Raw genomic sequence first — 17,369 nt, 5'->3', positions numbered from 1 at the left:
CATATCGTGGGTTTTAAATCTATATTAAGCAATCTATCTCTACTTCTAGGCTTATGACTACTGATATTTTTTCCTCTAAAAACTAAATGGTCTTTGCTTAATTCTATATTTAACTTTCCCTATTTATCTGACTTTACAATACTGAAGAAACACAAATTCCTAATGTATAATATGAAATAGATATATACCTCAAAGGTATTTAAAGGAGCTGACTGAGCCTGCATTTGCACTCTTCTGATTACATTTCCTCATCCGAGCGCCAAGGGGACTCAGTGGCACAACGGGATGAGCAGAGCTCCCTGAAAGGCTTTCTCCCCTTTCTGAAATTTTAAGGCCAAAGCACAGACATACAGCCCTGAAAAGGGTGAGAAGAGACAAAGGGTATGAATATTCTGTTTACAAGGATGCTGAACTGCTACAAGGACAGAGGCCTTAGAAGGAGTTGGGGTCAGGAACACAAATGTGGGAGAAAAAAAAGAACGTTCGGTCTACATTTAATTAATTGAGTTAAGACTCCTTACAGAATCCTATTAACAAAAGCTAATACAAGTCAGAAAAGTTACCCTTATTTTTTGGAGCAAGAGAGACTATCACTTTTTGACACTTCTGAGGCATCTCTACCAGTTGCTTCATGCTCCTCTGTTGTGCTTTCTGCATAAGAGCTAACGGCTACTGAGCTGTAATGACTCAGGCAGACAGTCTAATCTCGTCTCAGCATGGTGCTGGGCTTTACTGCTTCAAGGAACTGAACTGTTAGATGTTGCTCTATGATTTTACTTTCTACTATGTATAGTTTAGTTGAGCTTAATAATGCAGAAAAGAAAGACAGCATATTTAGTGCTGGAATTAACAATCCTTGAGAGGTCTTTCCTCCCATTTAAACATTGCATAAGCTTAATTATTACCCCTAATTCACATAGAGGCACCAAGAATTGTGTCACTGTTAGCTGACCACCACCCTACCTCTATTCTGAGGTACCCAGAGGAATGCAAAAAGTGTAGTGAGCTCTAGTTATTTTTCTGTCTGCAAAATATCAACCTCTTTTTTCAACATGACACCCACATTTTTCTTTTGGGGATCCAACCCATTCCTGGTCCATGTGTACAGAAGGGGATGACCTTACCCATTAGCTCTAGAAATGGGCATATGAATCTGGCCTGGCCCAAAAGAATACAGTATTCTCTGCCCAAAGTGACTGATTCAGGAGTGGGCACAAGACCCTAGCAAGGCCTAACAGAATCAATGAACACCAGCTACAGGCCTTTGGCTACATCTACAGAAAAGGGGACTCTTCTTTCCTGCTTGGGTTGTTAGGCTAGTAAGATAGGAAACTGGAGTTGCCATCTTTCTACCATCTAGAGAAGGCCTAGCCTAAAACTAAGCCAACATGTAGGAAGAGAGATGTGAGATGGAAAGAGTCTTCTCAGTTATAAAAAAGCCAGTAGATTTCCCTACATTGTGGAAGCCAATACAACTGAAAAGGGTACAGATTAGTACAAAGGAAATGCATCACCTGTACCATCAATGCAGAAAGGAAGTGAGTTGAAAGCTAAGAATCAGAACATAGGACACAGGCTCTTAAGACTACCAAGAGAGATAAAGAGGATTTATCATCACAAACGGCATTATTTCCTCCTTTTAATAATATACTGTTGCAGTATATAAAGCTAGCTTCCCACTATGTTTTACCTATATTAACAGGATTTATAACTTTCTACACTGTATTCCTAATGTAGATCTTCTATCTTACTAGAAGGTAAGCAATTTGAACACAGGTTCATACCTGATTATTTTTTTCTTCTGTACCTGGCATAGTCCGTAATCACAAAATCCCAAACAAATATGTATTGAATGATTCAATCTTACATGTAATTATTCCTGACCTTCTTGTAATCAATAGCAGGACCCATAGTCCTACTTCAAGGTAAGGGTTTTACTGTTTGTCCTGGGTTGCAGTGGAAGGTCAAACTATTGGGCCAGACACTTGTGGCTCTTTGATATCTCAGAACGTGTAGAATAGAGAATGGAAATAAATCTCTGTTGTCATCTATGCTGTCTTTCTGAAAAACAAAAAGGGCTTTGCTGACCTCACTAAGCTCAACTTTCTCATATGTACTTAAAATCTATTTGAAGTAATAGTGCAAAAACTATTTTCATAGAAAAATAGCTAACACAGTGCAACCAGGAAAATTTTACAGGAAAAAGGAGGACTGATCACTTGATGGGAACCTTTGTGGAGATGTCAGTTTAGATTTGTTCAATGATCACACAAATGTAAAAAGAGTACCCACTCCAAAAGAAAGGTCTGATAAAATGGAACCTTGATATTTTGTTTAGTATTCAATGTCATCAGGAATTTATAATCTCCTACTTTCAACTGCCATACAAAGATAAAGTACTAACCTGTTGTCAGCCTTTCGCAAATAACCAATCAATATAACCACCAATCCTCAGATGTTTTTGGATTTGATGTTTAAAAGACGTCCTCTTTATTTATTTATTTATTTACTTTTGGCTGCATGGCTTGCAGGATCTTAGTTCCTCCACCAGCGATTGAACCTGAGCCCTCTGCAGTGAAAGCACCGTGGTCCTAACCACTGGACCGCCAGGGAATTCCCCAAATACGTCCCCTTTAAAAACACGTTTGCCTCTTTTTTTTTTTTTTTTTTTGCGGTACGCGGGCCTCTCACTGCTGTGGCCTCTTCCGCCGCGGAGCACAGGCTCCGGACGTGCAGGCTCAGTGGCCCCGGCTCATGGGCCCAGCCACTCTGCGGCATGTGGGATCTTCCCGGACCGGGGCATGAACCCGTGTCCCCTGCATCGGCAGGCGGACTCTCAACCACTGCGCCACCAGGGAAGCCCCATGTTTCCCTCTTATACGTATGCTGCAAGACTCTACATTTATAAATGCTGTCTATCTCCAGTCCTACAAAATCCTCTCACCCTCCCCTGATTCACTCTTTTGTTTATAAAGAGTACTGCTAATCCCTTAAGGGGCACTGTCAGCTTTTAAAGAGGTGAGCACATAAACGTTTTAACATCAGATTTGGTATTCCTTTTAAACAGAAATACTTGGAATACTTCACAAAACTAGGATTGTCAAAATCAAGCTTTAGGGTTTCCCTGGTGGCGCAGTGGTTGAGAATCTGCCTGTCAATGCAGGGGACATGGGTTCGAGCCCTGGTCTGGGAGGATCCCACATGTCACGGAGCAACTAAGCCCGTGCGCTTCAACTACTGAGTTTGTATTCTAGAGCCTGTGAGCCACAACTACCGAGCCCGTGCACCTAGAGCCCGTGCTCCACAACAGGGGAGGCCACTGCAATGAGAGGCCCGCGCACTGCAGCGAAGAGTAGCCACCACTCGCCAGAACTAGAGGAAGCCCACGTGCAGCAACGAGGACCCAATGCAGCCCAAAATGAAATAAATAAATCTATTAAAAAATCAAGCTTTATTAAATTATACTCCATAAGGTCTCTTTCCTGGTGAGTAATACATAGATCAAACCAAAAAAAGGAATTTAAAAAATGTTTTCATTGTTACACGTTCAGGCCTTTGTTGTGGCAACAGATCCTTCCATCACATCAGCAAGCTAGAAGGATCTCATCAAGTCGCAAAGCACACAGCATTCCTTCCTGGGCCCCATTTTATCTCAGGACGGCTCCCATGTGAGACCAAAACAGATCAAGGTAGTGAGACTAAACATATCCTTGTTCTGGGAGTGAAAAACTGAATCCAAAGAGAAGACCCAACAAGTATAAGCTCCTGAGCTCTGGTAACTCAATTTTAGAAATGTCTTCTAAACCCAACTGCTGTGGGAGCAAGAAGCAGAGTGCCAGGAGAGTTTTGAGTGGTGAACTGATCACTTGCCTTTAGAAATATCAACACCTTGCCATACGGATTCGACTGGTTTGACTACTGCGACTCGTGCTTAATTTTCTCTTCTTTTGCACCTAGCTATTTGTTGTCTACTCTTTATATTTTGTCCCTCCAGGTTCCATAAGGGATTCGCGGCACAGAGGGAGACCCACCCACTCGGGGCACGTTCTAGAGAAAGAAAACCAAAGATAATGCAAGGCCAGGATTCGGCCTTTTCCAGGAGGGAAATGGCAAAGAGGGGCAGAGATGCCAGTAGCTGGAGCACTGTAAGGGGTTCCCAAAGCAAACAGGGTCGAAGTTCATGAAGGAGAGAGACAGTGTTTAGGAAAGCACAGGAGAAGGCATTTGGAGGAGGTAAGAGTGCAGACGTTTGGACTGGCATTCGACTAGGAGAAGAAAAATCCCATTGGAGACTCAACGATCCCCTCCCCTCCAGCTATATCCTCTCTTACCAGAGCCTGAGGGCCAGCAGCGACGACACAACAGAATCTCACCGGCCGAAGCGTTCCCACTTCCGACTCAGCACGGCCACCGGAGCTAACGTCATGACAAGGCGCCGGGCCTTGTGGAATCTCATCTGGGCGCCGGAAGCTGGGTGTGTCGCCCTGCGCTGGAAGCGGGCGCGCAAACATCCCCACTGCGCATGCGCTAACTGGCTTGGGCGGGGCGGAAGTGGCCGGAAGTGGATTTGGGGTTGGATTGGGGGCGGGTCAGGTTGACTTGGGAGCGGATTGTGGTGGAGCTCGACGGCATATACGGCTCTCGGAAACCCATATATCAGCAGCACGTATGACTTGGTGAACCCTGGCCTCTGTGGACTTAACGCTGATTGTCCCACCGATCTTAGGCCTTTTTGAAACAGCTTCTGTAACTCTTCATAGATAATTATTATCTATGAAGCAATAACAGTAGCATTAACAATAACTGAAACTTGTGAACTGTTATTAGGTACCCGGAAATGTGTTAAGCTTTGCTTTGATTGGAGTGCAGTTTTCTTATTTGTAAAGTGAAGACGAGTACATCCTAAAGGTTACTTTGAGGTACACAAAGGCAAAGGAAGCAGCATACTTTTCAAGCATGCAAGTGAAAAGACAATTCATAGAGTGACAGAAAAAATTTGTAACTCACATATCTGATAAAAAGTTAATATCCAGTTATATAAAAAGCCTATAACTCAACAAAAAACCTAAACAACTTGATTAAAGAATGGACAATGGGCTTGAATAAGCATTTCTCTATAGAAGATATACAAATGGCCAATAAGCACATGAAAAGAAGCTCAATGTCACTAATCATTAGGGAAGTGCAAATTAAGACCACAGTGAAATACCACCTCATACACATTAGGAAGGTGATTATGAAAAAAAATAGAAGATAAGTCTTGGTGAGGATGTGGAGAGACAGGAACCCTTGTGCATTGCTGATGGGAATGTAAAATAGTGGAGCACTTTGGGAAAACAGTTTGGTGGTTCCTCAAAAAGTTAAACGGAATTATCATATGATGCAGCAATTCCACTTCTGGGTAAATACTCCAAAGAATTGAAAGCAGGGAATCAAACAGATACTTGTACACCACTGTTCATAGCAGTATCGTTTGTAATAGGTGAAAGGTGGAAACAACCCAGAATGTCTATTGACGGGTAAATGGACAAACAAAATGTGGCATATACATACACATCATTATTAAGCCTTAAAAAGGAAGGAAATTTTGATACTTGCTATGAACCCTGAAAACATTATGCCAAGTGAAATAAGCCAGACACAAAAGGACAAATATTGTATGACTTCACTTATACGTGGTACCCAGAGTAGGCAAATTCAGAGACAGAAAGTAAAAAAGAGGTTACCAGGGGTGGGGTGAGGGAGGAATGGGGAGTTATTGTTTAATGGGTAAAATGTTTCTTCAGGATAATAAAAAATTCTGAAAATGAGAGTGGTGATGGTTGCACAACACTGTGAATGTACTTAATGCCACTGAATAGTATACTGTAACACACACAGACACACACCAAATGTTGAGCGATCTTAGAGCGCCTATTATGTTCCAGCATTGTTCTAGCTCCTGAAGCTACAGTAGTAGAAAAAAAATACAACTTTTCCTGGAGCTTACAATCTGGTGAGAGTGGAGTGGTAATGCAGCATTTAAAATTAATGTGCACAAGGTGGATTATTCAATAAATACTTCCAGAATAAGTGGGTAGCTATGGATTTAAACGTTAGTCAATATATTAGACCTTTACACTAAAATTAATTCAAGGTGGATCAAAGATTTAAATATATAAAGTGAAACCAGGAAAATGCTATAGGAATTAATGGGAGAAGTTTTGTAAAAGAATAATCTAAGCCATAAAAGAACAGTGAATTCTACTACAGTCAAATATTTGTAAAATGTGTATAGAAAACCAACCATAAGTAAAGTCAAAATCTAAATAACAACACTGGAAAAATATTTGCAACTAATGCCACAAACAAAAGATCTATTTTCCCAAATATGTAAAGGGTTGTTGCAAGTGAATAAGAAGAAGATCAGGGGCTTCCCTGGTGGCGCAGTGGTTAAGAATCTGCCTGCCAATGCAGGGGACCTGAGTTCAATCCCTGGTCTGGGAAGATCCCACATGCCACGGAGCAACTAAGTCCGTGTGCCACAACTACTGAGACTGTGCACCACAACTACTGAAGCCCGTGCACCCTAGAGCCTGTGCGCTACAATTACTGAGTCCACTCGCCACAACTACTGAAGCCCGCACGCTCTAGGGCCCGCATGCTGCAACTACTGAGCCCGCGTGCTGCAACTACTGAAGCCCGTGCACCTAGAGTCTGTGCTCCGCAACAAGAGAAGCCACTGCAATGAGAAACACGTGCACCACAACGAAGACCCAACGCAGTAAATAAATAAATAAATAAATAAATAAATAACACTAAGAGAAGGGGTTATATTCTAAACACCAAGAGTAACAGTAAAAAAAAAAAAAAAAATCAAAGGATATGAGCCTGTATTTCATGAGAAGGAAAAACAAATGGTTAGGAAAATGCAGATTAAAATTAAGCTGAGATGCCATTTTTAACTTATCAGATTGGCAAAGTTCAAAAAATTTAATAGTACACTGTTAGATTGGGTATGGAACAGTAGACACTCTTGTTAGGATTATGTATTGGTCCAACCTCAATGAAGTGCAATCTGGCAATATTTAATTAAATTACAGGTGCGAATACATTATGGTCCTACAATTCCATTTATTTGTATTTGTTACAAATAGTCTTAATGTTCAAAATGACATTTATTGTTAGAAATAAAACTGTAAAAACAAGACATATGAGAAATCTTTGTGACCTTGGGTTTGGCAAGGATTTCTTAGACATGACACCAAAAGCACAATCCATTTTAAAAAATGGGTAAAACAGACTTCAGCAAAATTAAAAACTCTTGCACTTCAAAAGACACCACTAAGAAAATGGAAAGACAAGTCACAGACTGGTAGATATATTTGCAAATCATGTAGCTGATAAAAGACTTGTATTCAAAAATATATAAGAACTTTTACAGTTCAATAGTAAGAAGAAAAACAACTCAATTAAAAAAAAGAGTTTTGAACACACGCTTCACTAAAGATATAAGAATAGCTAATAAGCACATGAAAAGATGTTCAACATCGTTAGTCGTTAGGGAATGCAAATTAAAGCCACAATAAGACACTATTTTACATCTACTAGAATGGCTATACTAAAAAAGATAGTAACAAATATTTGTGAAGATGTGGAGAAACAGGAACCTCATTCATCCATTGCTGGTGGGAATGTAAAATGGAACAGCCAGTTTGGCAAACTGGCAGTTTCTTAAAATGTTATACATAAATTTACCATACAACCCAGCAATTCTTCATTCCTGGATATCGACCCAGACAAATGAAGACATATGTCCACACGAAGACTTGTACGAGAATGTCCAGAACAGCATATTGTATGACTCCATTTATCCAGAAAAGGCAAATCTAAAGAGATAGAAAAGAGATTAGTGATTGCCTGGCATTGAGAGTGAGAACAAGGAGTGACTGCAAAGAGCACAAGTGATCTTAAGAGACTGATGGAAATATTCTAAATCTGGATTATGGTGATGGTTGTACAACTGGGTAAATTTGCTAAAAATTACCGAGAACAGGTGAAATCACTTAAAATGAGTGAATTATATGTAAATTATACCTCAATACAATTTTAAAAAATGACATTTATACAGTCATTGTGGCATTGTAAGAGCAAAAGAACAAACTGAAATTTCCATCAATAGAGGACTGGTTAAATAAATTATAGGGGATCTGTACAAAGTGGCTGCATAAAAAAAAAGAGCTCCTTTATATATTGGTATGAAGTAATCTTCAGGTTTTATTAGGTGAGAAGTGCAAGATGTATAGTATGATAACATTTGTGTGAAAAATAGGGGAAGGAAGAATAATGTGTACTTAAGAGTTTGCTTGGGGACCTCCCTGGTGGCACAGTGGTTAAGAATCTGCCTGCCAATGCAGGGGACATGGGTTCCATCCCTGGTCCGGGAAGATTCCACATGCCACGGAACAACTAAGCCCGTGTGCCACAACTGCTGAGCCCATGTGCCACAACTACTGAAGCCTGTGCGCCTAGAGCCCATGCTCCACAACAAGAGAAGCTACTGCAGTGAGAAGCCAGCGCATTGCAGTGAAGAGTAGCCCCCACTTGCTGCAACTAGAGAAAGCCCACGCGCAGCAATGAAGACCCAACGCAGCTAAAACCAAACCAAACAAAAAATCACGATGCATTTATCATCCATAAAAAAAAAAAGAATTTGCTTATGTATGCCTAGAATACCTCCGATATATAATACTTTAAATATCTTGTAAAGCTATGTAAGAAACTAGTATTATTGTTTGCCTCTGTAGAAGGCAACTGGGTGGCTGGAGAGGGAGGTGGAGGGCGACCTTTCACTGCATATTAGAACCATGTGAATTATAAAGAAAGTAAATAAAAATGCAAACTTAAAAAAATGGTATTCAAATAAAGGAGGTTATTTGACCTTTTCGTTTTTCTTTTACAGAAAAATTACTTCCAATAGGTGGCGCTCCTGAAACACCATACAAGTTTTACTTTACTTTTTATTTTTTTTTGAGGAAAAACCCGAATTTGCTCTGATGGCCTTTCTTCTCCATTTGTCACCTTTGGGAATCTTGAGTCTAGATTTAGGGGTGAAAATCTCTACTAGGATTGCTCCAAAATGTATTGCTCTGTTTCTGAGAACTGGGTAGAAGGGAAAACACCTGGATTAAAAAAGAAAAATTGCAACTGGTTCAGAAAACCAAATAATGCTTGGGTCCTGTTTTCCTGACTGAAATTTCTGGTTGATTGAATTAGAACTTCTGATTGAGTGCTTGGGTGATTAGAAGGTTAATATAGGTTCAGTGATTCTTAACTAAGGGCGACTTTGCATCCCGTGGGGATACTTGAAATATCTGGAGGTATTTTTGTTGTCACAGCTGGGGAGTACTACTGGCATCTGGTGGACAGAGGTGAGGGATGCTGCTAAAAATCCTAATGCACAGGAGAGTCATCCCCCTCCCCCCAAGGAATTATCAATCAATCCTCCCTACCCCCCATCCTTATAGCTGCTTGGGGAAAGGAGATAAACTTGGCAGTAGTTGGGAAGGCAGGTAGTGCAAAGGCACTTTCTTAGAATTGGTGTAGAGAGACACACCTACTCTGAGTTCTGGGCTCAATTCTTCCTCAAATGGTTTCCTTGAAGGTGGCTGTATTGGTCATCTTCCCGTTCCTTAAGGGGCTAAAAAGGATAGTACAGTCATAATCATTTTCCATATCCTCTATGAATTAATTTGATGCATATTTATTTTCTAATTAAAAAAATTTTTAGCTTTCACTCTAAATGTCTTTATTTTTTTCACCTTTCTTCATATATATGTACTTCAAAATTTTTTTATTGGAGTATAGTTGATTTACAGTGTTGTGTTAGTTTCAGGTATACAGCAAAGTGAATCTATTATACATATACATATATCCACTCTTTTTTAAAAAAAACTTTTTTTAAGATTCTTTTCCCATATAGATCATTACAGAGTACTGAGTAGAATTCCCTGTGCTATACAGCAGGTTCTTATTAGTTATCTACTTTATATATAGTAGTGTGTATATGTCAATCCCAATCTCCCTATTTATCCCTCCCTGCCCTTACCCCCTGGTAACCATAGTCTGTTTTCTATTGATGCATACTTATTGAGTGCTTTTTATGTTCAAGGCTTTGGAGTGGTTTCTTCATGGTCCTGGGGGTGGGAGAGGACAAGAATGGAGGCTCTGTATCTAGTTTCTCTGTGTGTTCTTCAACTTTTTGTCACTAGACCCTGACCTCAGTCTCTCTCAACCCTTCTCTTTATTTCGTCCATTCTACCCAAAGGGATAACGATGCCATCGTCTGGTATGTCCTAAGTAGTTTCTTCCAAATAACTTGCCCCCCCATTCCAAAATTTTACCACTACTAACTAGCAATGTCTCTTTCACTTCACATTCCCTTACCTGATAGAGCTGGTCATTGGACAAGAGTGTCTGCTTGTCTGAAGCTGCACAAAAAATAAACAAAATGTACACATACACAAGATAGAATAAATAATATACTGGGATATATTCACCCAATGGAGTACTGAATAGCAATAAGAATTAGTGAAATACATCTACATATAACACTATGGGTAGATGTCACAAGCATACCGTTGAGTAAAAGAAGCCACACACAAGAGTACTTACTGTATGAGGCTATTTACGTAAGCAACAGAAACAGGCAAAATGAATCAATGTTGTTAGAAGTCAGGATAGTGGTTGCTTTTGGGACTAAGTGGAGGCTGGAAGTGACCACAAGTGTTAGTTCTCTTTCTTAAACTGGGTGCTGGATTCATATGTGTGTTTGCTTTGTTAGAAAAGTGTTTTGAGCTGTGTGTATGTGATTCATGCACTTTTCTGTATGTAGGTTTTACTTCAAGAAAGAGTTTTTTAAAAAGCACAGAGGACCAATCAGAGAGAGTTGGATCTTGAGATAGGCAAATGTGCTGCGAAAACACCAAGTGTCCTTTTCTCCTGCCTACAGAACCAGAGCCCCACCCAGTCGTGCTCATCAGTGACACGTGCCAACCCAGTCTTTTCTATTGGTTCTATTTTGGTAGGAAGAAGGCTAAGGGTCCCAGGTGGTCTCACCTCTCAGCTAAGAGCATTCTTTTACCTCTTGACTGGCGAACTCCTTCCTGTCCAGCAATGTAGTAGACCCCAACAGCAAGGAGGAAAATGCTGATGATTTCGGTGAAGATAAAGCCAAACACAGTGTCTAAATTCAGCTCAATGCAGTTCTGACACACTGTGGGGAAAGGGAAGGATAAGCCTCCTTCGAGGTGTGAAAGTTGTTCTGGATTTTTTTCTCCTGAGATAATACCTCTGTCTAGGGCAGAAGACTGTTCCCTCTGTGGGTGGTATGGCAAGGGAATTGCCTGGGAAGATCCTTGGGCTGAGAACTCAATGCTTTTTGATGTTCCTCTGTCCCCCACGAGTCCTGGGGAAGCCCATGTAGTATTACTCCCAGCAACTATTGAAATATAAGGAAGACCAGATCCCATTCTCCATGCTCAACTGCCTTCTACATTCCTGTTACTTACCTTGTAGTCTCCCCTGTCTCCCTTACCTGCCCTAACTCACTTTATATAAACTGCTGACTGCTCCAATCTGTGGGGCCTACCCAAAAGTGAGTCAGGCTTTACAACACAGGCTATGCTTTTTCAAGAATTTGGGGGAACTGCTTTGTTAAATTCAAAAAGAAGTAAGTTGAGGGACTTCCGTGGTGGTCCAGTGGTTAAGTCTCCATGCTCCCAATTCAGGGGGCCAGAGTTTGATCCCTGGTCAGGGAATTAGATCCTGCATGCTGCAACTAAAAGATCCCACATGCCGCAACTAAAGATCCCCCATGCCTCAATGAAAATCCCGCGTGCCTCAAGTAAGACCCGGTGCAGCCAAATAAATAAATTAAAAAAAAATTATGTTGAGATTAAGAAAACTGGCTCTTACTTCACTGCTTAGCATCTATTTCCACACTCACCCCAGACAAGAAGCTCACCAGAACAGCAAGTACTGTTTAATTTCACACAAGCAAACCAAAGGGGATACGTACTTCTATAATATACTTGGAGTGGTTTTGAACGGTTCTTTGATCCTTGACACCAATATATCCCTCGAGGGTCCTTGGTACTACTTCCAAGGTCCCAAGTCTTTTTACTTGTGTTTACAGGACTTATTTCCACCTCATCTTTAAACCATTTGATAACTTTTTCATTCATGTCACAAGTCAGACGTACTGAACCATCTTCTTGATTTTCATCCACTTTTACTGAAAAAGGAAATGTCGGTTAAGATCTTGCCTCTGAAATTCTCCCTGTCCCAGGGCATCAGGAGAAGACCACGACAGTACTGCTTCTTAAGCTTTAATGTGCGCATGAATCACATGGGGTCTAGTTAGAATTTCAGGTTTTATTCAATAGTTCTGGGGAGGGACTGAGATTCTGCATTTCTAACATGCTCCCAGGTGATGCCAATGCTGTTGATTCATAGGTTGTGCTTTGAGTAGTGCCTAGCTGCTAGGGTCCTCTTTCTCCTCCAAGAACCAGAAAACTAATTGTGTAGCTACAGGAAAGCTGCCAGGGAGGTCAAGGCTGGCCACTGATTTGGTTGACACTGGAGAGGTTTGCTCTCTATCCTTCATCATCCCATCCCTTCTTAGCTCTTCACTTGTTCCTATAGGACTACTGTTGTGGGAAGCCATATTTCCATGAATTTCCTCAGAGGTTGATGATAGAAAGAAGCCATTTCCCCTACCTTCATTCAACTGTGCCATAGTACCTGTAGAGACAGAAGAGAGACAGAGGATCAGCTGGGCATGAAGTCATTCAGAGCCCCTGATGTATCATTTCCATGGTCATTTGAGGCCAACATGGAGAGCAAGAGCCTAATTCATGCGAGTGACAGTATCTATACCTATTTCTTTGGATTGTTGCCTGAATCACCAAACCGAATTTAGGGTGTCGTATAGCAAAGAGTTTGCCTGGTCTTTCTCCTGGGTTGCTGGGAGGGAGTTTCTCAACCCGTGGAATTTCATGAATGACAGGATTGCCTTTGTGATTCTTCGTGGGCCCTTGGATCACACATGAGTTTATGCTAATGAGATGACTCAGGATGGGACGGGTCAAGACCAAACATGTGATTGGAGAATTGGGGCTTTGAGCCCTAGGAGGGGGAGGAGGACTGGAGATTGAGTTCAGTCACACGACCAATGATTCAATCAATCATGCCTATGTAATGAAACCCCAATAAAAACTCATTCATACTTCCTAGTTGGTGAATATATCAATGTGCCAGGAGGGTGATGTATTTTAATTCCCGAAGGAGAGGGCATGGAAGCTCTGTGTTCAGGACCCTCCCAGACCTCACCCTATGTGTCTCTTCATTTGGATAGATCTGATTTTATTTTCTGTAAGAAAACTGTAGTAGTAAGGATAGGGCTTTCCGGAGTTCTGTGAGTTGTTCTAGCAAATTCTGAGGGGGTTCTTGGGAACCCTCCAGATTTGTAGGCAGTTCGTTAGAAGTGTGGGTAGTCTGAGGATCCCTGAACTTGTGCCTAGCTTTTAAAGTGAGGGCAGTCGTTTTGGGGACTGAGCCCTTAACCTTTGAGGTCTGACACTAACTCTGGACGGTTAGCATTGCAGAACTGTATTGCAGTATCCGTAAGGGTATTGCCTGTACAGTGTGGAATGCTCTTCTGCTTTAGCAGCCAAAGCCCTGGCAAAGACTGGGTGTGCACTAGCTGAAGCCTTTTAGAGCTGAGTTACTTCTAAAACCTTCACCCTTGGTGATCCATTTTTTGTGGAAACCCTGAATGTCCCCAAAGAGTTAGCTATTAAATAGCCCTCAAATCTGTCTCAAAACTCAGAGTAGTAGAGTTGCATGGTAGACATACTATAGAGAACCAACACTGGAGTTCAGTTCAATCGGATTTAATCCAAACCCTTACCACTATTATGTGTCTGAGTAACGAGTAATGAGTAACAAGTGTGGAAGAAAAGGGTGGTGATACAAATAACTAGTTGCCGCTTCTGAAGAGTTTACAATGAAGTGGGAAAAAAATAAACACAAATGTAATAAATGTAATAGTACTTATAAATTATCATTTAGTATTTGTATAAATGCATATGGAAAGGGGTAGAAACTATTGATTTTGACCAAGGGTGAGGGGACAGGGAAAGCTTGACAGAGAAGATGGCATTTGGTTCTGCCTTGAAGAATGAGTAAGAATTCACCAGACAGAGAAAGAGTTTCCAGGTAGAAAGAATAGCTGAACAAAGATACAGACTTGGAAAAGGACAAAAGAGGTAGTGTGGCTAGAGGTAGAGTTTGTTATGGGGAGAGATGGGGGCATAGATCAAAGTGTGATGGAAACAGTTGGAAGGAGTCAACAGTCTTAGAACTTCATATAGGGGTGAACTGTTTATGAATAGTTCACCCAGCACAGTGCCTGGAACATGGTAGGAACTTTATATATTTCGAATGAATGTATGAGTGAATAAATGGGTAAATGAAGATAAAGAAAAGCAAGACAAAGAGTTAAGCAGATTTCTAACTAGCTCTTCTCCCCATCCACCTGATCACCATGGGAGGAAAAGAGTCCCCTCATTCTAACTCTGATTCAAAACTCTCCATATCTCCTCCCTCTTGCGTCTCCCTCCCACCCTCCCTATCCCACCCCTCTAGGTGGTCCCAAAGCACAGAGCTGATATCCCTGTGCTATGCGGCTGCTTCCCACTAGCGATCTATTTTACATTTGGTAGTATGTATACAGACTTAAACTTTTGAATATATTCTTTTTTCTTTTTAATGTTTTATTTATTTAATTTTGGATCTGTTGGGTCTTCGTTGCTGCACATGGGCTTTCTCTAGTTGCGTCGAGCAGGGGCCACTCTTTGTTGAGGTGCGCGGGCTTCTCATTGCAGTGGCTTCTCTTGTTGGGGAGCACGGGCTCTAGGTGCGTGGGCCTCAGTAGTTGTGGCATACGGATTCAGTAGTTGTGGCGCGCGGGCTTAGTTACTCCGCGGCATATGGGATCTTCCCGGAGCAGGGATCGAACCCGTGTCCCCTGCATTGGCAGGCAGACTCCCAACCACTGCGCTACCAGGGAAGCCCCTGAATATATTCTTATATCAGTGGACGTCTCTTTAGCATTTCATACTCATGGTGATTTTCTCCTTCTGGAAGCTCTCTACTCCCTTGGTTTCTATGGAATAGCACTCATCCGATTATTTCAGCTCTTGGATCATTCCCTTATCTCTTTACTGACATGTTTGTTCTCTAACTATTCCTTAAAGGTGGTATCCTCACAGTTCTATCCTCAGCCTCCTCTTCCTCACATCTCTCATAGTTCTTGCGTGATTTCAACGACTTTCAATGTGGAGAGGATTACCTCTAGTCCAGATTCCAGGCATTGGCCCAGTTCATCCACTTCCTATTGTATTTCCAACTGAATATTCGTTCAGGCAACCTATTTTGAACCTTACACTCAATCTGGCAACGTTGAAACTTATCTCTTCAATTAGACTATGAGCTAATTGGAGCAGAAGGTTTTTATTCACCTTTATACCCTTCTAGCCTAACACGTAATGGGATCTCACACGTATTTGTTGACCAGCTGACCAACAGAGTGAGTGAATGCTTCATAGGTCTACTCCTAACCCCAGCTCTAAGTTAAGGAACACATACATTTTCTCTTCAGATTCCTGGCCTGTGCCCTTTGGGCTACATTCAAACCTAAGATGGTGGCATCGGGATTCTCTCTCAAGCCAGTAAAGTCATCTGTTTTGATTTCTTAAGAGACAAGGACTCCATCTCTCCCATGGAACACGGCTTCTCTTTAGCAGAGAGCAGCGAGAAGCTTCATTTTTGCCCTTCCTTCTCTGAACTTTAGGATTACAGCTTGAGGTTAGGAGATCCAAATATTCTTGCCCCCCTGTTATGGCTTCTTCCCTTGAGCCCTTCTCCAGACTGTCAGACCCCCTAGCGGGCCCTTACCTTGAAGAAGAGTGACAGCCAGGATGAGGCCAGCCAGATGCTTCCCCTGCTCCATAGCAGCCTCTGTTCTTCTCCCGCAGAAGCACTGAGCAGCCCCTAGCAGCCAGCCAGCCAGCCTGTGCTAGCGTATAGCCTGGCTCCGCCCAGCATCCTTAAGGCTGGGGCCCCAGTGAGAAGGCAAGAACCCGGAGCCTCCACCCTCTGCTTCAAGTGTGGGCGGTGGGTGGGGGCAGGGCTCAGGAGGGTGGCAGGTGCAGATGCCTCTGGCTTTTCAGTTAAGGAGAGGAGCGTGGGTGGTGGAGGGGAGGGAGCGTGAGGGAGTGCTGGATTCCCATCTCAGAGACTCAGCTTGTACGGAAAGCCACCTTGGGTGCTGGGCAGGAGGTGGCCTGGGCCGCTTTCTTTTTATGAGGGGAAGATAAACGTTTCTGCCACCACTTGTTACTTGGATCTCGGCCAGCTGTTGCCTGTTGCTAGCTGTTGTTGTTAGAACTAGTGAATTTAGGTGGGAACTCTTAGGTGCTTGGGGCTGGAACTCTGAACAGAAAGCCACCTCAGTCCAGGGATTTTTTTTCACTGCTCTCTTGAGATGAGATCATCAAAGTGGTTCCTGCCTGGAAAGGAATAGGTAGGACAGTTCCACCAAGACAGACCATACATTTCCAAGGACTAGGGTCAGCTGTGTTCCCAGGATCTCAGGCCCCTCAGCCGGTCAGCCAGTGAATTGAGAAAAATGTACGGAGCTCTCATCACGTGCCACGCACAGGCAAGGTGCTGGTGATACAGAAGTGAGCAAGACACGTACGCTTTCTACCCTCAGATAAATTACAGTCTAACTGCGACAGTGTAGACAGTTTGGGCTTTCCATAGCCCAGAGGAAAAAAGTCCATTTGTCTCCTGGGGAGACTCAACTGTGCTGCGAAATAATCATACTGTTATTAATAACTCCCTCTCTTATTGAGAACATACGAAGTGTCAGGTACCATGGAAACATTCCATTCGAATTCTTCTCATGGTACTGAGGGAATCAGGCTCTGAAGAATTCTGTGACTGGCTCAGACCCAGCAGGTAGGCAGTATTGGAGCCAGGATGTAAATCTCTCGTTAGGGGGCTCCCAAAGCTCAAACTCCCACTGGTAAGAAGCTACTTAGGGGCTTCCCTGGTGGCGCAGTGGTTGAGAGTCCGCCTGCCGATGCAGGGGACGCGGATTCGTGCCCCGGTCTGGGAGGATCCCACATGGTGCGGAGCGGCTGGGCCCGTGAGCCATGGCCGCTGAGCCTGCTAAAAAAAAAAAAAAAAAAGAAGAAGAAGAAAAAAAAAAAGAATCTACTTAGTGTGGTGTCCCAGGCGGCCCAAGGAGGACCTCGGGT

At 42.4% G+C, this 17,369-nt stretch overlaps 2 protein-coding genes across 3 annotated transcripts in view; both read right to left on the bottom strand.

Moving 5' to 3' along the window:
• The window catches only part of UBE4A (ubiquitination factor E4A), a 35,305-nt gene extending 30,824 nt beyond the window's left edge, over window positions 1-4,481 (bottom strand). Inside the window, exon 1 of the mRNA XM_024751693.1 lies at window positions 4,332-4,481. The gene's annotated coding sequence lies outside the window, so the exon portion shown is untranslated. The remainder of the gene's footprint in view (window positions 1-4,331) is intronic.
• A 3,149-nt stretch (window positions 4,482-7,630) lies between these two features.
• Window positions 7,631-16,130, bottom strand: CD3G (CD3 gamma subunit of T-cell receptor complex). 2 transcript variants are annotated; one of them, XM_024751745.1, is made up of 7 exons: window positions 16,000-16,130; window positions 12,760-12,783; window positions 12,059-12,274; window positions 11,123-11,254; window positions 10,426-10,469; window positions 9,596-9,679; window positions 7,631-7,868 (listed from the first exon to the last, which is right to left on the bottom strand). In XM_024751745.1, exons 1-6 carry the CDS (start codon window positions 16,052-16,054, stop codon window positions 9,614-9,616), a joined length of 537 nt encoding a protein of 178 aa, XP_024607513.1. In that variant the 5' UTR covers window positions 16,055-16,130; the 3' UTR covers window positions 7,631-7,868; window positions 9,596-9,613. The 2 variants fall into 2 exon arrangements, with proteins under 2 accessions (XP_024607513.1, XP_024607514.1); XM_024751746.1 differs by having other exon boundaries at window positions 9,600-9,679.
• Between the last annotated feature and the right edge of the window lie 1,239 nt (window positions 16,131-17,369).

Source organism: Neophocaena asiaeorientalis, unplaced genomic scaffold (assembly GCF_003031525.2).
Source record: "Neophocaena asiaeorientalis asiaeorientalis breed wild unplaced genomic scaffold, Neophocaena_asiaeorientalis_V1.1 scaffold479, whole genome shotgun sequence".
Classification (NCBI taxonomy): Eukaryota; Metazoa; Chordata; class Mammalia; order Artiodactyla; family Phocoenidae; genus Neophocaena; species Neophocaena asiaeorientalis.
Note: the sequence above shows the minus strand (reverse complement) of the source record. Positions and strands in the feature narration are given on the sequence as shown.